The sequence below is a fragment of the Diachasma alloeum genome, unplaced genomic scaffold (genome assembly GCF_001412515.2).
Source record: "Diachasma alloeum isolate Michigan unplaced genomic scaffold, Dall2.0 Dall_scaffold_00209, whole genome shotgun sequence".
Classification (NCBI taxonomy): Eukaryota; Metazoa; Arthropoda; class Insecta; order Hymenoptera; family Braconidae; genus Diachasma; species Diachasma alloeum.
This window is the reverse complement of record NW_021680374.1, coordinates 1,395,087-1,418,208: the sequence shown is the minus strand read 5'-3', so window position 1 is coordinate 1,418,208 and position 23,122 is coordinate 1,395,087. Positions and strand designations below refer to the sequence as shown.

Here is a 23,122-nt window from a genome sequence, read left to right as displayed (position 1 = left end):
TCCTATTATTCTCAAATGTAGAGGCCGAAGTATTGGAATTTTAATCATTTTGGAGTCATTCGATTGCCATTCACTTTCAACATTGTATTCACCGGAATTTTGTCATTTTTGAGGTAATCACGTGGGAAAAATTTGTATTGGAATACCGGAAAATGATTCTATGAGGAAAATAAAATATAAAAAACAATTTGTCAGATCTTAAATGAAATAATTTTTTAGCTGAAAATTTTGTGAATTTTTCCATAAAAGAATTTCATTAAATCTCATGATTTTTTTATGATTAAAAAAATCGGAGAATTTTTTATTCATAATTTTTACACGATAATAATGTTTAAAATCGATTAATCAGCCTCTTTTTGACAAGTCCTCATAGGATCATTCTCCCAGGAGTTCTGTTTTTTTCCATTCGTAATCCTCCAGTCAGTGCCCTCATCATGAAAAAAATATATATTTCCTAGAAATCGGCCCGATCCATATACTGTAAGATATTTAGCATGAACAATTGAATCTTGAGAAAAATCAGGCACATCCAACATATTCAGAGCATTCATCAAATAAAAATAAAAATTATAACGGAAATTATACCAAGAAGTACAATATTTATTTCCTGACCTCCATTCAAAACATCCTCCGATTATTGTCGAAATTAACAAAAAAACAGATGAAGGATATTTTGTTCATATTTTTTTTGTAAATCCAATGATAAAAATATTTTTTTTATCCTTTTCTTGTTTTTTCTTTATTTCTCTTGATGAAATTGGAAAATTTCAAATAGAAAAAGTCAATGGCATTCAATTTTTCTATATAATTTCCTCATCTCAAATTTTCCATTTTTCCCCATTCAATTTTTTTCTTCTCATCAAGAAAATCAACTAAAAAACTTGAAAAACTTGAAAATTTGAGCCGATGCAATTTTCTAGAAAATTACTCAACAGAATAAATTATACAGAAAAATTGAATTCTTATGACATTTTCTGTAGAATATTTTCTATTGAGCATTCCCCTAGAATCGGCCAAAAACTAATAGAAAGTTCAAGAGAAATAGAATTGTCTCGCGGATTTGCTAGATTTTCTATCAAATTTTTTCACCCGTGAATATCGGGAAAAAACCGCCTGACGAATAGTGAATTTTTCCCCTTGTGCGTCCATTTCCACGAACACTACCCCAATAGAATCCGTTGTACAAAAGAATTAAATTCTCCCAATTCTGTCTTCAGAATAAAAACCGCTTCGATAACCCGATGAATGTTTCTGTAAAAAATTCAGCAGAATTTGATTTCAGCAAGGGAAGACATCCTCGCCCTCCCAAAGCCGTGAATTTCAACGAAAGATAAACCCCCCAATGTGTTTTTCATACTTTTTTGTCAATAGACACAAACCTGAAGACGTAACAACGTGCGTCACATAATAATCTACTCGAGTACAATAAATCAGTCAGACGTGTGACCCCAGACAAGCCTCAAGCAATCCCCCATGTATGAGTGAATCAACTTGAGTGCGCAAGAGCGCAAACAGAAGGGACATGCGCCCCCCGGATTTTCATTTTCAGGTGTATCACGATTTATTTGGTGAGGGATATCAGTACACTATTCGGTACCGTAGACTCACCAAATCGCTCCTGCTTATCGAGTGCTCCGCATGACAGTTGAGGTGTATTTCGATCACCTGTGCAGATTCATTTCGATCGCACCGCTAATTTCCGGGGTGAATCCATTGATACCGATGATCGGAACTCATCGGGTGAATTGAAATACCACCGATAAGTGACCTAAACTGTCCAGAGAGTTGAATAATCATTCGGGATAAATGAATGGCTTGAGATGATATTTCTGTGAAGATAGTCCGATAAATAAGATTATTAATTACTAAACGCCCATTTTCGCAGTAAGTTTCGATGGACAACCTTGACGTTACAAACCCCTCCGTAGACTATAGATAGAAAAGTCGCTCGATAAGTATTAAACTCTGCACGACCTTTGATACTAAATGTATTTGTATTTTCAGTTGAATTGCACAGTGGTTAATTCTTAGTAAAAAAAACATAACAAATTCGTAGTGGCACACGCACACAAACACACTTAATTATGAAAAGGTGACTATTTCCTGTTTATGTTCAATTATGCATCCAAAAAGCTCAGCGTAGTCTAACATTTTTTTAATGTCTCGGCCTTTTCGTTTGGCTCGGAAATTTAGTTTTAGCTCGTGCGGCAAGAGGGAGATTTTCAGATCGATTTATGGTACTTGTGACGTTAATTTACTCGCGCTTTTTGCTCAGTATATTTGTGAAATTATCTGGTGTGCGGAGATAACGGGAAAATCAAATAGATGTGTTTTTCCTCTTGGTTCGGGGCGATGGGGGTCGGGGGGATGTGAATCTCTGCGATTTTACCGGCATATTGAGTAGTCAAAAATCGATCTGGTATCCATGGTGACTGGCGAAGCGCAGGACGCCTTCTCCCTCCCTTGCCTGACCCACCCGACGCTCTTCTCCTTGACTCTTGCATTATGTCTGGCTACTTGGGAATTGGGATCCTTTCATGATCATGACTGTGAAATAGTAATTTTGTATCGATGCTGAGTTGAGATCGAGTTGGGGGGGTGGGATCGGGGGGGTGGGAAGGGAAGTCCAGGGACACTGTTGGAAAATTAATTCTGGAAGTTTGGAAAAACCTGGCGAATTCGGTAGAAAATTCTAGTGGATCTCTATTTAAGTTTAAATTAGTGAGAATTTTATTTCTCTGTATGACTTGTTCAATGGTTTTCGGCTCAGATTTTCAAGGCTCAAGTTTTTTGCTTGATTTTCTTGATGAGAAGAAAAGAAAAATAGAGTAAAAAATTTGGAAAATTTGAGCCGGGGAATTCTTTTTTTATCGTTAACCGGGGGAATTCTGTAGGAAATGTCTGAAGTGAAAAGTTATGTAGAAAAATCGAATTCGCTAGGAAATTCTATTGGATTTTTAGTGTGCTTTTTATTAGTTTTTAGTTGATTTTGTTGAAAATTCTCGATGAGTAGAGAATTTAATGAACGGTTTGGTCTTTAGTTGCATTGTAGTTATTGTTGTTCAAATTTCGAAATATTTCTGACAGTGTAGGGACAAGGTTTATGGAAAATTTCATTGTTCAACGAGAAGCCATGAATTTAATTTCAATTTTTTCGATTGATTGATAGAATTTTATAGAATTGAACTCTATAGAATTATGAAAGCGATGTTTAGTGAGACGTTCGAGTCTCTCGGAGAATCCCTAATGTCACTTTCACGTTTGTCCGTGTGATGGATATCTAATTATAAGAATGTGAAGTCCCTGGGCATTTTATCATCAACGATGTCAGATAAAAAATTTAATGAGTATCCGGAATTTCTGGAGAAGTATAGTTTTCTCTTTCTCAGTAAGTTTGACTTTACTGTATCTCAGAATATTTAAGATTAAAAAAATTTCAATGTAGTTCTCTCAAGAGTTTAGAAAATTTCGAGTCAATTCTATTTCAATTCAATTCAATTCAATTTCTCTTTTTTCTGATACAAAATGACAAAAAAAATGAATCATTTTTAAAAATAGAATTCTAATAGAATTCTCAGTGAATTCTTATAGAATCCCAACAGAAATTCAATAAAATTTCTCAGAGAAATCGTTCGATTTCCCCGTTAAATTTTGTTATTTGTGACTCAAATGCCTCATTTTCCAAAATACAAAATCATCCTGGAAAATCCATCAAAATTCGAATTTAAAGGTAGTTCTCTCTCGTTTCCAATGTAATTTTCCAAAAACTAATTTTATCCCAGGGTCTGTACCCCCCGGATATCCTTAATCCATGACCCACTGAGTGGTCACGCGATTCCCAAGATTCTGACGCTCAGAATTAGTCGATATTATCCTTCAGCGCTAATCACTTTACACACGAATCACCTTCATAACTGTACCTCACCGCACTTTAATTTTCAGTACTTTTATTTTTCAGCATGAAATTCTTTCGCCTTATTTTTTGAAATATTGAACCGCCAGTTTACGCATGCACATTCCCATGCCCAATCAAGCATGATTTATCTAGCACTAGTCATTTATATCACCTCAATGGTAAGTTGTTGCTTTCTCATGTACTGTATGACTAGAATTTTAATTTTTCCTCATTCGTGATTCAAATAAATCCACACGAAATAATTCCATAGAAAAACCTAAAGGATTCATTAAAATATTCTGTTCGATTTCTACGGGAGAATTTCAGTTTTACTCCTTTTTTCATAGAAAATGATTCCACGATTTTTCCAAGTTTTATCGTTTCCATTTTTTAAATTATTACTTCAGAAATATTCTCCGATAAACTGCACAAACAACTGACGTTCGTTAGTCTTCATTGAGATACAAAAATAAGTACTGCAACGGAAATTTTAAATTCACTGATTATTAATAAGTAACATTGTAAATTTCTCCTAAATAATGCATTGATCTCGCTGTTTTTCTAAGATTATTTTTCCGTGTGAATTTACCAAAAATCGGCGTTTGAAAAAAACTGCATTTCGCCTAGTAGACTTCTCTCCCCACAAGATTTTTCACCCATTCTCATCACTGTTCATTAACCCAAGCCCCCCAGCCCCCACCATTACTAACCCCAACAAACAGTACCCAAGAGCAATCCCTAATCCAATAAACCTGTCCCCAGGTCAAAAAGCAACATAAAGGAGTGTGCATGCTGAGGGTGAAGAATCACCGAAAGTGCCGCCGGCAAAACTGGATAACTAGTTCATTACCTATGCTTTGTAAACCGATTTACATCCACACCGTGACCTTGAACAATATCCAAGGGTTAAAAGGTTGGCCGCGCCGTTGGATCCACACAAGCAGCACAAGTTACATTTAGATCAGGGATGTCGGACAAAAATGATAACATACTGCTGTCGGACGCCAAGCGAGCGGAGGCGAGCCGGCTGCCCCCCTCGCCCTCCAACAACAACAACCAGAGTGCGACGGCCGACAACAACAACAGATCGAGCCCCCCCGAGAAGCCGCGTGGGCGCAAGGAGGGTCTATACGCGAAGAAGGACAGCCCGCGGAAGACGCCGACATCGCCGGAGCGAAAGGACGACGGCTCGAGCAAGAGTTCGGGAATCGGTCGGGACTCGACGTTGGCCCTGAGCCTGGACCCGACGAGCATGGAGTCCCTCCCGCCGGACAAGAACGAGAGCGAGTACGAGTCGTGGTTGACCCTGGCGAGTCCCCCGGTGGAGCGACCGCAGCACATCCTGTCCGGCAGGCACGAGCGGGACTCGATAGACTCGAGCACGATGGACGTGATGTTCCAGGAGGAGCTGAACGCCAAGGGAAAGGCGGAGAAGTCCAAGATACCGGACGGCGGATGGGGCTGGATGGTGGTCCTGGCCTCCCTGATCATCTCCATGATCGCCGACGGCGTGTCCTTCAGCTTCGGTCTGCTGTACATCGAGTTCCTGAACGCCTTCGGCGAGTCGAAAGCGAAAACCGCCTGGATCGGCTCGCTCTTCATGGCGGTGCCGCTGCTGTCGGGGCCGGTAATGTCCGCCCTGGTGGACAGATACGGCTGCCGGAGGATGACCATCCTCGGGGGGCTCATTTCAGGCCTCGGCTTTGTCCTCAGCTGGCAGGCCAATTCCATTGAGGTAATGTATCTGACTTTTGGGCTGCTTGCTGGATTGGGTTTGGGTCTGTGCTATGTAACTGCGGTCGTCAGTATTGCGTATTGGTTCGATAAGAAGCGCACACTGGCCGTTGGCCTCGGCGCCTGCGGCTCGGGCATTGGTACTTTTGTCTATGCGCCCATGACGACCTTCTTCATTGATGAGTATGGGTGGCGGGGCACTTGTTTGTTGCTAGCGGGCACTTTCTTCAATCTCATTGTTTGTGGAACTGTTATGAGGGATCCCGAGTGGTGGCTCATTGAGCAGAACAGGGAGAAGGGGGTGGGGACGCCCAGGAAGAGCCTCGCTAGGTCAGAGGGCGGGAGGTCCTACTCGGCTATCAGCACGGAGGAGTTCCCCGGGGTGGAGGAGCTCAGGAGGCTGCTCAAGAGCGGGAAGGCGCCCGAGTACTTGCTGCAGAGCTTGAGGACCAGCACCGAAGTGCCCGCCGGCAATCAGCCGCAGGGGACGGGCTTCAGGAGTGTTGTCAATCTTCCCACTTTTGTTAAACAGAGCGAAAAGGTGATTGGGGGGGGGGGGCGCCGCGACGCCCAGAGAAGTTGTAGGAAGCTGGAACTGGCGGAATCTTCGGCAGCGGAAAATGCTTTTTAGGGGATATCTGAGGGGAGGAGAGGCAAATGATCATTGGTACACGCAGAAAAATCGGTTATTTGATCTAGTAAAGTTTATTTGAATGGCTCATTTGAATTGAATAAACTTTATTTGACTCTGATAAATCGGTTATTTGACTTGACTGCTGTCGAATCTTTCGCTAGTTTCAACTTGATAGAATTTTTTTTTTTTTTTTTGATAGAAATTATTTGAATTTAGAAATTATTTCAGTGGAAAATAATTTGAATCAAAAAATACTTGAAAACGGTTATTTGTTATTTTATACATTAAATCGGTTATTTGATTTGACTGCTGTCGAGTCTTTCGCTAGTTTCAACTTCATAGAAATTATTTGACTTCAGAAATTATTTCAATGGAAAATAATTTGAATTAAAAAATCCTTGAAAACAAATAATTTTTCATTTTGATTAAAACAATTATTTGTTCACTATTTCATTTATTTTATTTATATACATAATAGAAACATTCTCATTGAAATAAATACATAAGTCTCTGACTTTCGTGAAACCGTGAAATTTCCATTTCTCTGGGTGCAATAAATTGAAGAAATGAATGAATGAATGAAAAATGACGTGATGCTGCGCCTGTTATAGGTACCTCTAGAGGTATTGGAGTCTCTCTCGGGTAACTCGAGGCTCTACAACGTCATCCTCGAGAATTACCCGAGTCTTCTGCTGTGCAGAAGTCTGTCGGATAAAAAACTCGACGATCAGACGACAGACGCCAACAAGACCGGCGTGACCATGTCCATGAGGTTACACAATTGGTCTGATATCTGCATCCACTGCACCCCTTTTATTTTTACTTATATTATTATTTACGCGTTATTCCATGCACATGTAGTTGGGAATAACAATTCTCTCCCGTGGGCTTTGGGTTTGATTGGGATTTTTTTTTTCAGGATTAAACAAGCGACTGAGAAGTCCCCACCGCAGCCGGTGACAACGAAGGACTCGCGTCCGGGCTCCACTCACGCCTCTACGAAGGTCTTGGCGCAGAGGAGAATGTCCAAGAAGGATTTGGAAGTGGCTAACCCACTTTTGGCGAAGGAATTGGCACAAGCTGTAATAACAATGATGATTTCATATTTCTCCGTTTAGGGGAAAAATTTTACATTTTCAGAAATAATTTTCATTAATTCTTGTTGTTCATTAAAATCATTAAGATCGTGGAATTGAAAAAAAAATCAACTCTCTCTTTTAAATTTATGTAAAAAAAAATTATGAAAAAGCAAAAATGTTATTGCTCCCACAAACAGCAAGAAGTGATCGTGCAATTCTTCTTTTTTTAATTTTTTTTCTCTGATGAAGAAATAAAATTGAACGAATAAATTTCTGGAATTATCAGATAGCAGAGGCAGAGAAGACGAAGAGCAGTTCGAAGCATCATCTCCCCGGTTTCGGTGGTGGTGTCGTGAGAACGGACTCTCTCCCCTGGCTCAGACGACAGTTTAACACTAATACTCATTACTTCAAGGACATAAGAGTACACAGGAATTCGTTGATGTATCGTGGGGCTGTGATGAATCTCCATAAGTATAGATTGAGAGCCAGCAGTTGTCCGAATATCTACAGAAACAGCATGACGACTTTGGCGAAGGAAAATGAAGAAGTAATGAATGAACGAATGGAGCAATTGTTAATTATGGGATTCTTCAGAAATTTCTACTCGATTTTTATTGAACTTCGTGAAAATTCTGTTAATTTTTGCGCAACTTCACTGTGCATTTTTCATAGAACACGCCCAGTAGAATTTATTTTACAGAAAAAAATCAATGAATTTTTTTTCTACTGAGACATTTTTTATTGGAAGTCCGCGTTTCTCTTCACATTGAATAAATAAAAACCACACGGACGAATACATTTAATAGAAAAACCTATCGAATTCGTTGGAAAATTCTATTGAATTTCTATTGAACTGTTCCATTATTATTTGGCCGGTTCCATGGAAATGTTCAATAGAAAATATTCAGTTGAAAAAGTCAATAGAATTCAATTTTTCTATATAACTTATTCTATTGAGATATTTTCTATAGAATTTCCCCGGCTCAAATTTTCCAAGTTTTTTCGTTTGATTTTCTTGACGAGAAGAGAAGAAAAATAGAACGAAAAAAACTACGAAAATTTGAGTCGATCAAATTCTATAGAAAATCCATGAAAAGAATAAGTTATATAGAAAAATCGAATTCAGTTGACTTTTTCTATTGAATGTTTTCTACTGAACATGTCAATAGAATCAGCCAAAAACTAATAGAAAGTTTAATAGAAATTCAATAGAATTTTCCAACGACTTCGGTAGGTTTTTCTACTAATTTTTTTCGTGCGTGCACTACATCAATGAACACCTGCTTGAATGATTTCCCTTGCAGAAGTGGTACAGCGAGCTGGTGGATCTCCTGAAAGGCATGATGGACTTTTCAATGTTCTTGGAGCTGCACTTCCTACTCCTTTCGTTATCAACGATTCTTCTATTCACGTGGTTCATCGTGCCTTATTTTTATCTCGCTGAGCATCTCACGAGAAACGGATACTCAGAGGCTGATGGTGCTCGATTACTTAGTATTATTGGAATTACGAATACTATAGGAATGGTAAGAAGTCTTACTTCGCGGAGGGAGACAATAATTCGATGAATTCACGCATGAAATAATTTAATTGAAAAATCTAGTGAATTTTTCGTTTCATTTCGGCTCAAATTTTCCAAGTTTTTTTCATTCTATTTTTCTCTTCTTGTCATCCAGAAAAAGAAAACAAAAAATTTCAATAACTGCAACTTCAACTTCAATTGAAATCTCACACGAAAAAAAAGTATACAAGAAACTAAAGTAAATTTTTTTTCTGTGCAGAGAATTTTCGAGGGATTCCCATCAACATTAAATTCCTGTAATATCACAAGAATTTAACCCTTACGTTAATCAAGGTTTAAAATATGTCGATCTAATTTTTCAAATAATATAATACAAATAATCTGATTTTTTCAAATAATTTCGAATATTTAAATATTTAAAATTTGTTGATATGGAACTGTAAATTTATCACTAAGTGAATAACTCAAATTTCTTAAAAAGGGATTTTCAATTACACAAATAATTGTCAATCTTCCTACCTGAATTATCGATTGATAAAATAGTTAAAAATTTGAATACTTGAATTGATGACACTTGAGTAATCAAAAACTTTAAGAGTGATATTAACTAATTGACGGCTACAATATTTAACCGTAATGAAATATAACGAATTTGGCTATCCCTGGAATTTTCTAACGAATTCGCTACATTTTTCTGCGAAATTTTTCCGTGCATGTGATTGTTATTCTCCTTTCAATCTAAAATTATTGGGAATTTATGGAGACTTTCAATGCATTAATTTTCCCAGATTGGTCTGGGCTGGGCGGGTGACCAGCCCTGGATGAACGTCAGCAAAACGTACACATTTTGCTTAATAGCCTGTGGAATTGCGACAATCCTGATGTCAGTATTCACCCACCACTACACTTTACTGATGATAACAACCGCCTTCTTCGGCCTCTTCTTCGCCAGCAATTTTAGCTTCACGCCTGTGATCCTCGTGGAGCTGATCCCCCTCGAGAGATTCACAACTGCCTATGGCCTGAGCCTCCTCTGCCAGGGGATTGGCAATCTCATCGGTCCGCCGCTGGCTGGCCTGATGTTCGATATAACGCAGTCCTGGGAGTTGTCGTTTCTCCTGGCCGGTGGCTGGATCATCGTGTCGGGGCTCCTCATGGGGATGATACCGTGCACGAAGAACAGGAAATTGTGGGGCAGTGGCCCCATGGAGATGGATAGGATCGGCGAGAGGGAGTGCGATGCTTAGGTTCCAAATTCAATTTTGCGGGGAATTTTCCTTGGAACAATCTGATTGTTGAACATGTCAATAGAATCAGCAAATTCAATAGAAAACCTGACTAGAAAATTCTAGTAGAATTCTATAAGATTTCTATTGGAATTCTATTGAAAAATTCTGTGTGTTTTTTGCGCTGATTCCATCGGATACTCTATTTTACGTGGAATTTTCCTTGGAACAATCTGATTGTTGAATTGTTTTCACGCATGAAAAAATTCAATAGAAAACCTGACTAGAAAATTCTAGTAGAATTCTATAAGATTTCTATTGGAATTCTATTGAAAAATTCTGTTTGTTTTTTGCGCTGATTCCATCGGATACTCTATTTTACGTGGAATTTTCCTTGGAACAATCTGATTGTTGAATTGTTTTCACGCATGAAAAAATTCAATAGAATACCTGACTAGAAAATTCTAGTAGAATTCTATAAGATTTCTATTGGAATTCTATTGAAAAATTCTGTTTGTTTTTTGCGCTGATTCCATCGGATACTCTATTTTACGTGGAATTTTCCTTGGAACAATCTGATTGTTGAATTGTTTTCACGCATGAAAAAATTCAATAGAAAACCTGACTAGAAAATTCTAGTGGAATTCTATAGGATTTCTATTGGAATTCTATTGAAAAATTCTGTTTGTTTTTTGCGCTGATTCCATCGGATACTCTATTTTACGTGGAATTTTCCTTGGAACAATCTGATTGTTGAATTGTTTTCACGCATGAAAAAATTCAATAGAAAACCTAACTAGAAAATTCTATTGGAATTCTATAGGAATTCTATTTGAATTTTTCTCTTAAATTTTTTCTATTAGAATTATTGGGCACAAAATTTTCCAAGTTTTTTTCTGATGCCTAAGGATTCTCATTGAAAAAATCTCACGAGAAAAATTTAAACAGAAATTCGAAATCTGTTGACTTTTTCTTATGGAATATCCAGTAAAATCAGCGCAAACAACAAACATAATTTTTCAATAGAATTCCAATAGAATTTTCTAGCGAATTCGCTAGATTTTCTATTGAATTTTTTATACGTGTTTAACCGAAGAGTTTTAACAGTTTTAGTAATTCGTCAGGAAATCATTGATTCAGTGGACATCTACAATTTTGCAGGGATAAATGAGTAAAATACAAAGAAATTCTTTTGACAATTAAACACTTGCAAAAATACCGAAACGACAGAAAAATAAATTTCGAAAGAATTTATTACTCGAAGAATTCTTCGTATTCAATTATTCACTCCTGTAAAATAACTTCAGTTCATTTCAAGTAAAGCATCTACTGATGAATTATCATTTCCTTTTCGCGTATTTTTTAAGTATTCCTTGTTAATGGAGGAAGTTGATTCGATCTTCTTCTTCTAGTGATACCAAAGTAATATAGAAATGTATCGTTACCTCGACGATACGAATATTGAATGAGTGATCGTACTGGAACGAATTGAGGGAGGGAATTACTGTTGATTTACTGCCATTCGAATGCCTTCAGTATATTATTTTTATTACAACGTTATAAATAGAACTTTTCTTTGGAAAACTGTAAACTATCGAATCTGTATAGCAAATGAATATTCAATTAGGTCCACTTTAACAATCAGCTTCGATTGTAAATGGATTTGTATTACACGTAATAGTCGGCAATAAAGAAAAACTCTCGTATTGTGAGTAATCGATGACTTGTTCTCTCAATGACCGGGCGATGTGGTGGGACTCAGGGGACCTGGACTAGAGGTTCTGCTCGATGGGGCAGGCACACCGAGGGTTCTCGCTAATTTCTCGACACTGTGGGGGAAGGTTCTCGTGATTGTCGTGTGCTGGGGGCTTATCAGCGCGTCTCCCATCACGCCTAGACGAAAGCCGGTTCCGTGGCGGTGGAGAGTTATCGATAAATCTGAAATAGAGACTATTCAGTGCATTGAAGGATTTTTTAAAGACGTCCATCCCCTTTTTTGAAAGCCCAGTATTTTTTAATCCTAAAAAAATCGAATGCTTTTGCTGGCGGATGGAAAATAATGTTGACGTGATTTTTCCGAGGATTTGGGAGAATTAATCGTGATAACGCACGGGATTAATTTTTTTTTCTCTTCAGGAGTGAAGGGATTCATTTTCAAATTGAAAATTTGAATTGTTAGTTCCTGTTCTTTTTTATTTCCGAACAATTAATTTCGGTTGGTGGATTGAAATTGCTGTTAAAGTGCAAGAGAATTCAGTCTAGGAGTTGTGAAAAGTCAAACTATTTATTGTAGCGAATAAAAAATAATAAAAATTATTTGAAAATAAAATAGTAAAATTATTTGTCAATTTATTTACTAAAAATCTAGTGCTTTTAATGTTCGGGATAAATTTTGATTCCTCTTTCACATTATGAAACTATTTTTCCGATGATTGAGAAGGATTTGGCGCAATAACTTCGATAAAATTAGTGTGAGCTTAATATTATTCAAATTTATAATTCAAAATGCTCACTGCAATTTCCTTGGGGTGGCGACCAGTACACAGCCGTCCCAACTCCTTCGATCCGCAAATCCCCATCAACATGAGTCAAGCACAGAGAATATCTCCTCGTGAGGTGATTCAGAATAATTTTAATGAGAACTGAAGGGAGAAATGACATGAGCATTTGCCTAAAATTTTCTCTAGCTGTAATCGCGTATATCGCTCGCTGTTTCGTCCTCGCTTCAGTCACATTCTTCCTGATCACCTACACAGAATGCACAGTGAATATTCATAATCATTCCTAATCAATTTTCATCATCAAAATTAATTGACAATTAATTCAGTAGCGAAGTGGTAAAACGGTGCAAGTCAATTTTGACTATCGACCAGTTTTCAATGAATATCTCGGAATCTAAGGGAGACAGCAAAATTCTTGTTATAACCTTTTTTGTAGAGCCGATCGATTGCTACAACAAATGTCATTACGAAAATTTCGCTGTCTCCCTTAGATTTGGAAATATTCCTCAAAAACTCAACCGGGAGAGTCGACTAAAAGCGTTTTACCACTTCGCCAGTGAATTAAATTTTTCTGTCAATTCTCGAAATGAATTCCACTCACCTCGAGAATCTCCACGAGATCGTTTTCAAAATGGGGCGTCCTCGTGGGAAGTGAGAGACAGAGAATGCCTTGAACCTCGTGATTTTTAATAAATAGAGATCTATGACTAACATATCTGGCAGTTGCAAGTACCTGTCGGGGAATAACTTGCCCCGACTGTTGAAAATAAACTTTCAACGAGTCGACAATGGCAGTCAGCAGGACATCTGTGTGGGACGCCCCAGTGACGCTGGCAATTCTGTCGAGAGTGTCCGTATCTACTTGGTCTGACCATGCGATGACTTTCCTTCCGCAAGGGGAAATGGTCTGGAGTTGGTTGGACTGCACGTCCTTGGAGAACAGCTCGTCCAGGATCGATCGGGCTGCACCGGAGATGATCTTGAGGATCAGGCATATCTCCACGAAGGACTGGAATATCAGGGGGAGGTAGCAGGACAGAACTGACGTCAGGGTGTCGGGGTAGTAGTGCTTCTGGCGCGAATGCAGGGCTCGCAGCTCGCGGCATATCAGGATCGGGGTCTTTATTGTCGAGATTATCGCGAAGTACCAGAGCCAGTGGATGATGGACGTGACGTTTTGGATTGGGTCTAGGGATTTTAGGAGCGCCTGGTGAATTGTGGAGAGATTGAAATTTCGCTTTCGGGCTTCGGAGTGGAATATCGCTGTGCGGGAGATGATTGTTTTTGCGGTGCTCCTGAAATTTTGAGAGTGATCGTGAATCTTGCGCGGAGACGCTGACAAATTTAATTTCATTTTATCTAGTTTAATTTTAGTTAATTGGAATTCTTTTAAAATTGGAATTCTTTTGAAATTACATATTTCACAGAAAAAAAATCAAAGAACGTTGAAAATTGAGGGTTTTTATGACAATTCGCGAGCAGAAATTTTCCAGGTTTTTGTTCTTCGATTTTGTGAGGCGAGACAGAAGAAATAGGATTAAAAAATATAGAAATATTTATGGAGCAAAATTTCTACTGAAAACATGTCAAGAGAATAATTAATGGTTTAAATTATGAAGGATAATACAACCTGTAGATTTTTTTGAATTAAATATCTATTGAAAAGTCAGTGGCAGAAATCAAACTGAATTTTCAAACAGGAATTTAATAGAATTTCTTAGATAAATTGTGAGGTCATTAAAATTATTCTTCAATTTTTTTTAACATAAACATTTTGAAAATCGGTAAAAAGCAAAATTAAAAATTTCCTCCTCAAATAATTTTTCAAAATTCGTAATAAATTTATTTACATTCCAACTAAAATTGAGATGTTTGCAGTGCATTATTTTCTCAATTTTTTTTTCACACGAAATAAATTAAAAAATTATTGCACTGTTTTTTATTGCATTTTTAAAATATCAAATTTAGGAATGGATGAATGTAAGAAATGAAAATCTACCGTTTTGATATTTTGCACGCAGCAACCAGCACAATCACCCCAATCTTGAGACACTGAAATAAACCAATATGTTTCTTGAGAATTTCCGGCCGCTCCATGGGATCATTATTGCACAGGAATTCATTCCAATTATTGCTGAAGCTCTCGGTGAGCTTTTGATGGAGTTTCGGCAGAGCCGAGGGTTTCGCGTAGAGATTCGTGAAAGGGGAGTCGCTCTCTTGGCAGCTCCAATTGTCAGAGGAGTACTGGAGGGGTAGGAAATCGGCGAGGGTCAGGTGCTCCTGCCTCAGGAGGAGGTGGTGAGCACGAACTAGGTAGATTTCACTCTCTTCCCCTTTCGATGAGTAGTTGATTATGTGGACTTGCCAGGGGGACTGGTTCAGGGGGAGAAATTTCGATGTCACTTCGCTCACGTATTCCTGATTCAAGAGAAATCGTAATTATATAATCCATCGACAGGTGATTAATCAATAATTTGAGATTAAATTATTATTTGATTATTCTTTTTTGATTATTATTTGAGGTTAATTAGAAAATTCTATTAGTTTTAGCCAATTCTATTGAAGAATTCCTCAGCTTTACTGCCCGAAAAATTCAGGAGAGTTTTATCTTTCTGTACAAATTTTTCAATTGAGACCTTTGGGGTAAGAATTCCTCGACATGAATTTTTTGACTTTGTCTACTGTATTTTTCTTCTCCTTTCATTAAAAAATCAAACAAAATTGCCTTGAACATTGAACTGATAATTAATAAGTTCAATAAATTGTGACAATTCAATATTAATCGATGAATAATAAGTCGTCGTAGTTTATATTCCGCTGATTCAAACGTGAACGGATTCATAATTTTTTCTGAATACCTGAACATTTGCGTCGGCGATTGGTCTTCCTCGGAAGAAAGGGGGGGCGTCGATCAAATGATTATCGAGGGAAAAGTCCTCTCGATACCGCCAGGCATACAAACCGTACTTGCTCGTCAACGTCGACCTCAACGCGGGCTTCCTGGACACCAAATAATTCAGGCGACTTCGCACCCCTTCCCCCAGGAACTTGCCCCCCTGCACTAACAGTGTGCAAATTCCCTAAAAAAATTAACCGTGAGTCGAAAAAGGGTGACATTACATCACGAAAATATTCAGCTGCTGCCGTTTACACGATTTCTTTAATTCAATAAAAATGCAAAATTCCTCACTTGATTTTTTCCATTATCTAAAATACTCTGGACACTGTTTTTCTCCACAATCAAGTGGTTCGGACACTTCCATTTGATAAAACGTATCCAACATCGTCGGAACGACTGAATAACTGGAAATAAATTCGATATAGCTGTCAGTTCGATCGTTATCTATCAATGACGCATGTATTCCTCACGGAAACGATGAATCTGGGGACATTCTCGTAATTTAAATGCTTCAAAGAAAATAAATCCGTGAAATTGGCCCAGAGACATATGTCCACGAGCGAAAAAATTTAATAGAAAAAATTAGAGAATTCGCGAGAAAATTCTATTGCATTTGTACTGAGTTTGCCATTAATTTTTATCTGATTCTATTGAAATGTTTAATAGAAAATATTCTACAGAAAAAGTAAATAGGACTCGATTTTTCAATACAACAAGATATTTAAAAAAATTATATCTCAATAAAATAAGTTGTGCAAAAAAATCGAATTCTATAAAATATTTTTTATTGAACATTTCAATACAATTGTCCAGCGAATTCTCCAGGTTTTTCTATGAAATTCTTTCACTCGTGTTATAACAGTTGAGAATGTGCAGAGGAAATTCACCCGCATAATTAACTAAAAAAACAGGAACAAAAACAATGGCAATTGCAATCGTGAGAATAAAATCGAAAATGAAATGAAATTCAAATAAACTCCAGTTCCAGAATAAAAATAGTCCAGCCATGTTATCACAAAAATCCATTTAATATCGTTCAATCACTTCCGCTGTTCGTCACAATTTTGACACCAGTACATTTTACAATAAATTACGTAATTGTCTGAATGAGAGTTGTGGGAGGACTGAGCGCAGCATTTGTTGATTATAAAGCGTTGAGTTATGACCTATGGCCCTGCAATAAATATATATTGACTCGAGCACGAGATACAGATGACGAATCGCCATTTACTTGAATTGTTTCACACAATGTGTGCTCCCATCTACGTTCGGCTCCTTCTTTGTGTCGTCATATCACTCGACAAAATTTCGAACTTGGGACTTTGAAGTTTTCCCTCTCGTTTTTTAAATTACTTTTCAAGTCAGTACGGGAGAATTTTTATTTTTTTTATTATAAAATCATGGGCGAGAGTTTTATTCGCTGTTATTTTCAGAATGAATTCTATTGTTGAAATTAATTATTAGTTTACTGACGTGGCGTGACCATTATGTTTGGAATTTCGTCGTTTCGGACAACGAAAAGATGCGGATTTATCTCCTTGATGTGAATAATACTGGACGGAAGATGAACATTGAGTTTAGAAAAATTTTCCAGAATGCCGATAAATCTTTGGACAAAATTCATTAGCTACGAGGGCGTAGGGCACTTCACTGCCGACTGTAATGACCCCTGCGCTGCTGAGTTTGTTCCAGGTATGAATCGCAAATGAATCCTTGATTGTCTGCATTGTGGAGTTTTTCGATTTCGCTTCAAAATATAATTTCCAATCTGGATAACTAATTGGGTAAAATGCTGACGGTGGGTAGACGGTGAATCCATGGCAGCGTTCTTTCGACATATCACGAATCTGCGAGTACAGAAAACATAAAAAATGATTTAAATATTCTATCCAAATAAAAGCTCCATTTTCCACCGGACATTTTGCAACGATTTTATTATTTAAACATTTGAAGTCGGAAAACATTGGTGAAAACTTTTTTTGAGGTATATTTATGATGTAATTGATGAACAATAAGCTTTCTGCCCTAGAATCTTTTTTCCGGAGTCGTTATGAATTAATTTGTATCCAGAATTTGCAAAACAAATTGGAGTGTTTTTTAGTCAAACATTAATCTTCTACAATTATGGCATTCGTCGCATATTTATTATACCCCTCCAACTCACATGTTCAGTGTCACACAATTTTTTGAGAGTTCTCGTAATAACACCTGGTCCATTGTACGCCCACATATCGCCTCGGAAATCCGTCTTCAATTCTGTTAAACAAGCGTCAGCGACCCTTCGGCCTAAATCATCTATTCCGAATCCCAGAACACCAGAAGCCACGTTCATCCAATCCTCAGCCCCCACGAAATTCGTAAGATGCTCCAATGATCTGTTTTTTAATATTTATTCCTTCATTTATTGTTTAGTCAAGACACCACGGCGAAGGGCAATTCAAGGGACAAATCACGATGCAAGTTCGTGATGTATGCATTAATTAAATTGACATTGTATTTCTCATTCTCTGTATGGGGAATATCACACTGAGGGAGAAAACGACCTGATATCACAAAACTAATTTCTTGAGCCAAATATATCATCTCTTGAGAACGAATCGCTTGGGACGAAGAATGCCGTGAAGTATTGATGACTTGAACATGAACACTCCAGGACGAAGTGAGAATTTTTTGGCTCAAGAAATCGTTTCTTTTTTGCGTCAGGAGATGAGAAAATGACTAAAAATCCTAAAAGCTTCGACCGTCGCTCGCTTTCAACGACATTTAGTTCGAAGGAAAGAAATAACATCATCTCCTTATTTCAGACTCTCCTTGTCGTTTCAAGAGTATCATCTCATTTCGAGAAAGAATATTAATTTTCCATTCAGTATCGTACTGCTTTATCCCAAAGAGCGCCGATTTCTCGTCTCAAAACTATTATGAATCCATCGAATACATATGCCACACGAAATGCTTCTGCACTCAATTTCCCCCGCGATTTATATTGCAAAAGAAATTGAATAGAAATATGAATGAAAGGAGAAATGAATGAAAAATACGTACTTCATGACTACGACGTCAAGGTCGAGATAAATACCCCCGAATTTCGCGAGGGTAAGATACCTAAGGATATCAGACGTGTGATGCGTCGGCCAACCACTGTGGCTGAGAATCTTCGGATCCCACCATTTCTCCAAAAGTGTGTTCTTCACATAATCTTTCATGAAAATCTGTCTGATCTTGATGTTCTCGTAGCTCAACAATATGTTCACAAAGTCTTGTGCTTTCGCCGAGATTTTCGATTGATTGAGCAGCAAAAAGTAAACTTGCATTGTTGGGTTCATCCTGGCGGCTGATTCCACTGCACAAGCCTGCCTCGCTGTTAAGGAGACACCCTCTTCCCGGAAAGGGGAGGTCTCGAGGAAAAATATACCTTTGCCTTCCTCAGGTGCCTCATTCACGTCTAGAAAACATTTCGTAGGCGAAGGATTGATGCCAATGACGCATTTTAATCATGTAAAACTCTTCATTCGACATTTTTCAAGTCGCCAGACTGTTTAATCACCCGTCTTACTGCGGTCGATTTTTTTCATTGAAATCGACATTCATATTTATATTTATAAAATACAAATTTTTTGGAAATTATTCTAAAAATCAAAACAACGATTACAGAGACATCCCAAGAATTTTTTAAAGCCATCATTCAAGGAATTCCGAACATTTCTTTTTAGTTACACTGGGACAACAGATTTAAAAAAAATCAAAAATTCAAAAATATAAAATACAGTTGAAATTTTAATTAATGTCGATGGACAATACCTACTCTAAAAAAAATATTCAATCCCATCGGTTTATCAGCGAGCAAGTGGAGATAAAGTTTGTCCCACCTATACATATGAACAACAACGGCGCATTTGGAATTTTCGGATCATAATAGATTGATGTATCGCAAAAAATCCGAAACCTAAATTTGAGGGATTGCAAGCCTCCATGCGGAGGCGAAAATACCTGTCGACAGAAGTGGTTCTATGAAGCCCGGCTCATTTCTTCTAATGTGGGAAGCTTCATCACTCGTGTGTTGTTCAGGAAAATACAGGCTCTCCTTCCATGTCGAATTATTGTTAACAACGAAATAAACAATGTAGAGCAGCACACCCAAACAAAATCCCAGCGCAATATCCCTTCGCATCATTGGCCTGACCATCATTGTCACTGTGCTTTTCATCGGACAACCCATTGTCCCTCCGGTAATTGCCCAACTGTCAATCCCTTCCAATCGGCGCGTTTCGCTGATCCTACCTGAACGGAAGAGTGATTCGTGCAGTCAAAAATCTAATGCTTCTATCTGGGATCGAGTCCACTATCTCTGAGGACATCGTACACTACACTGGGCATTTTCGTTATCTCGTGGTGATATAGCCCCTTGAAAAATTACGTAACATCGAATACACGTTGGAGTAGACATTCCCATCGCCGGAAACAATATCTATTTAGTATTGGCTTGAGGGCCAGGTACGGGTAATACACCTCAAATATCTGCTCGAGTTTATCTAGTTTATCTGTCTCGGTCAACAGACCGTTTCGTAGCGTTACTTGTGATAAGTACGTGTGGAAAAATGTAAATTTTTCCTTTATCTTAGCGGTGGGTCTGTGTCTCTATACCAAAAAACACTTGTGTTTTTCTTTTCAGTGGGACGTGATAGTTCAGTGTTCGAGAAAATTGAAATTTTGTGTTATGTTTGGTATTCAGGTTTGAGAGAACAACACTGAATTCGGTTGGGGCAGGGAGGATTGCGAAATTTCACATTTCGGTGGAAATTCAAGGGAGTTAGACATGTTTGAGCAGCAGGAGGACGAGAATTCTTCAACTCAATTAAAACACGAATGTGCGGTAGTAAATTGCGCTGAATTTCAATTCATTCGCAATCGTTAAAAATTTTCGTATAATTTTTTCGTGCCAAAGTCCCGAAGTTTTTATTGTGTTAAAGAATTCCATTATTTTATTTATTCCGGTTATTGCACTGATTTTCTGTTCACATGATCTGGAAGTCGATAAAATTCTTGATTTTTCGGGTCAATTATTCTGTGAAAATTCAGGAAGATCAGGAAAATTCGGGGAAAATTGAAAATTCAGGTAATTTTGTTTATGAATATTCATGTTTCACTGAAAATTCAACCAAGTTGTGAAAATTCCATCTCACTCGCACATTAAACTCGTGAATTTCCGTGAATTGTACTTGAAATGTGGAAATTTCATAACCATTTTTTTCTTAAATTCGATTCAATGTCACTCTCATGAGATTTACTATAATATCTTTCACGAAGCTTCCAAAAATTTCCAACAGTGTCCGGATAAATCCCTGGGATCTTTTAGATACGAGATAAATCTCCCCATAATGAGGCAACACTAAACAAAAGTATATAGAGTCATTGCTTTACTTGAATAACTCATAGTTACCTAAATGGGATAATTCTGTAGAAATTGTGTTCAGTAAAACATCTTCACTTTCTTCACTAAATTGTTACTCAATATTACTACATTATTTCAGGGCAGAACACTGGGAATTTTTTCTAATAAATGGAAATGGGAAAGAGTTCACAATGTCAATCCTTTACAGAAAATAATACAACATGCAGAGGAAATTAACTCTTCAAAAGTGGAATTCAGATTAATTTCAGTTCCATAAAAAAATCACAGCAAGTCCATTTATTATCGTTCAATCACTTCTCCTGATCGCAACATTTTTGACACCTGTACATTTTAAAACTAATTCTGAAATTGCCGGAATCAGTTTGGGAGAACTGAGCACATTATCTGTAGATTATAAGCGCTGTGTTACGACCCTGCAGAAAATATTTATTGACTCGAGTATGACATAAAGATGACGAATCGCCGTTCAGTTAAATTGTAAGGTATATCTCTATCTACGTATGACTCTTCCCATCCGCCATCTTATCACTTAAAATTTCGAGTTTGAGACCTTGAAGTTTTCCCCCTAATCTTAAAAATTATTTTTCAACTCAGTACGTGAGAATTTTTGTTACTTATTATAAATTCCTGGGTGAGGGCTTCATTCGTTGTTATTTTCAGAATAAATAATATCATTAGAATTAATTATTAGTTTGCAAACGCGATATGATAATTATATTTGGAATATTTTCGTGGTACGAATAATTCTGGATGGAAGACGACGCTCAGCTTAAAAAAATTTTCCAGAATGTTTATAAATATTTGGACAAAATTTATTAGCTACGATGGTGTAAGGCACTTGGCTACCGGCTGGAATGGCTTTTTCGCTACTGAGTTTGTTCCAAGTATGAATTGCAAATGATTCCTGGATTTCACGCATTGTCGAGGCTTTCGATTCCTCGGTAAAATATAAGTCCCATTGGGGATAGAAAATTGGGTAAAATGCTGATGGCGGGTACACGGTGAATCCATGGCAGCTTGCTTTCGTCATATAGCGAATCTGTGAGTAGAGAAAATATTTAAAAAACGTTTTAAAGGTTCTATTCAGATTGAGGTAGTTCGTCCCATTTTATCAAGTGAAACAGTGAACATCAGAGCTTTGATTCAAGCAATTTTGCAATGATTTTATTATTTAAATTTTTTGAAGTCTGAACTTGATTGCGAATTTTTAATTGTGAGAAAATCTTCTAGAAGTCGAAAAAAATTGATGAAGACTTCTTCTCGACAACAAGGAATTTCCGACCCTAAAAAACTTTTCCCAAATTCGTTATAAATTTATTTATATTCGGAATTTGCCAAAAAATTCGACTCTTTTCTAGTCATACATTAATCTTCTGTAGTCATTTCATTAGTTGTACAGTCATATCCCTTCAACTCACATCTTCAGCGTTACACAATTTTTTGAGAACTCTTGTAATAACGCCTGGTCCATTGTACGACCACATATCGCCTCGGAAATCCGTCTTCAATTCTGTTAAACAAGCGTCAGCGACCCTTCGGCCTAAATCATCCATCCCGAATCCCAGAACACCAGCAGCCACATTCGTCCAATCCTCAGCCCCCACGAAATTCGTAAGTTGCTCCAATGATCTGTTTTTTAATATTTATTTCTTCATTTATTGTTTATTCAAGAAGCCACGGCGAAGGGCAATTCAAGGGACAAATCACGATGCAAGTTCGTGATGTATGCATTAATTAAATTGACATTGTATTTCTCATTCTCTGTATGGGGAATATCACACTGAGGGAGAAAACGACCTGATATCACAAAACTAATTTCTTGAGCCAAATATATCATCTCTTGAGAACGAATCGCTTGGGACGAAGAATGCCGTGAAGTATTGATGACTTGAACATGAACACTCCAGGACGAAGTGAGAATTTTTTGGCTCAAGAAATCGTTTCTTTTTTGCGTCAGGAGATGAGAAAATGACTAAAAATCCTAAAAGCTTCGACCGTCGCTCGCTTTCAACGACATTTAGTTCGAAGGAAAGAAATAACATCATCTCCTTATTTCAGACTCTCCTTGTCGTTTCAAGAGTATCATCTCATTTCGAGAAAGAATATTAATTTTCCATTCAGTATCGTACTGCTTTATCCCAAAGAGCGCCGATTTCTCGTCTCAAAACTATTATGAATCCATCGAATACATATGCCACACGAAATGCTTCTGCACTCAA

At 37.5% G+C, this 23,122-nt stretch overlaps 4 protein-coding genes across 7 annotated transcripts in view; 1 reads left to right on the top strand and 3 right to left on the bottom strand.

Annotated features, from left to right (window-relative positions):
• The first annotated feature begins 1,603 nt into the window (after positions 1-1,603).
• LOC107036392 (monocarboxylate transporter 14) lies at positions 1,604-10,922 on the top strand. Of its 3 annotated transcripts, none has more exons than XM_015254336.1 (8): positions 1,604-1,884; positions 4,658-6,170; positions 6,875-7,035; positions 7,183-7,345; positions 7,629-7,892; positions 8,650-8,871; positions 9,656-10,135; positions 10,307-10,922. In XM_015254336.1, exons 2-7 carry the CDS (start codon positions 4,863-4,865, stop codon positions 10,112-10,114), a joined length of 2,577 nt encoding a protein of 858 aa, XP_015109822.1. In that variant the 5' UTR covers positions 1,604-1,884; positions 4,658-4,862; the 3' UTR covers positions 10,115-10,135; positions 10,307-10,922. The 3 variants fall into 3 exon arrangements, with proteins under 3 accessions (XP_015109822.1, XP_015109821.1, XP_015109820.1); XM_015254335.1 differs by having other exon boundaries at positions 6,875-7,047; XM_015254334.1 differs by having other exon boundaries at positions 6,875-7,345.
• Positions 10,923-11,614: 692 nt separating this feature from the next.
• LOC107036539 lies at positions 11,615-16,758 on the bottom strand. The gene is made up of 7 exons (XM_015254569.1): positions 16,381-16,758; positions 15,785-15,897; positions 15,453-15,674; positions 14,594-15,012; positions 13,196-13,889; positions 12,607-12,841; positions 11,615-12,031 (listed from the first exon to the last, which is right to left on the bottom strand). Exons 1-7 carry the CDS (start codon positions 16,517-16,519, stop codon positions 11,826-11,828), a joined length of 2,028 nt encoding a protein of 675 aa, XP_015110055.1. The 5' UTR covers positions 16,520-16,758; the 3' UTR covers positions 11,615-11,825.
• A 96-nt stretch (positions 16,759-16,854) lies between these two features.
• On the bottom strand, positions 16,855-21,440 carry LOC107036540 (lactosylceramide 4-alpha-galactosyltransferase). The gene is made up of 5 exons (XM_015254570.1): positions 20,931-21,440; positions 19,481-19,771; positions 18,536-18,935; positions 17,658-17,868; positions 16,855-17,340 (listed from the first exon to the last, which is right to left on the bottom strand). The coding sequence occupies exons 2-5, from the start codon at positions 19,707-19,709 to the stop codon at positions 17,071-17,073; spliced, it is 1,110 nt and encodes a 369-aa protein (XP_015110056.1). The 5' UTR covers positions 19,710-19,771; positions 20,931-21,440; the 3' UTR covers positions 16,855-17,070.
• Positions 21,441-21,535: 95 nt separating this feature from the next.
• Positions 21,536-23,122, bottom strand: part of LOC107036541 (lactosylceramide 4-alpha-galactosyltransferase) — a 5,424-nt gene continuing 3,837 nt past the window's right edge. For both annotated transcript variants that reach the window (XM_015254572.1, XM_015254571.1), the window contains 2 exons: positions 22,322-22,532; positions 21,536-21,942 (listed from right to left, as the gene is read on the bottom strand). In XM_015254572.1, coding sequence (XP_015110058.1) covers positions 21,673-21,942; positions 22,322-22,532 — 481 coding nt within the window. In that variant the 3' untranslated portion in view covers positions 21,536-21,672. The remainder of the gene's footprint in view (positions 21,943-22,321; positions 22,533-23,122) is intronic.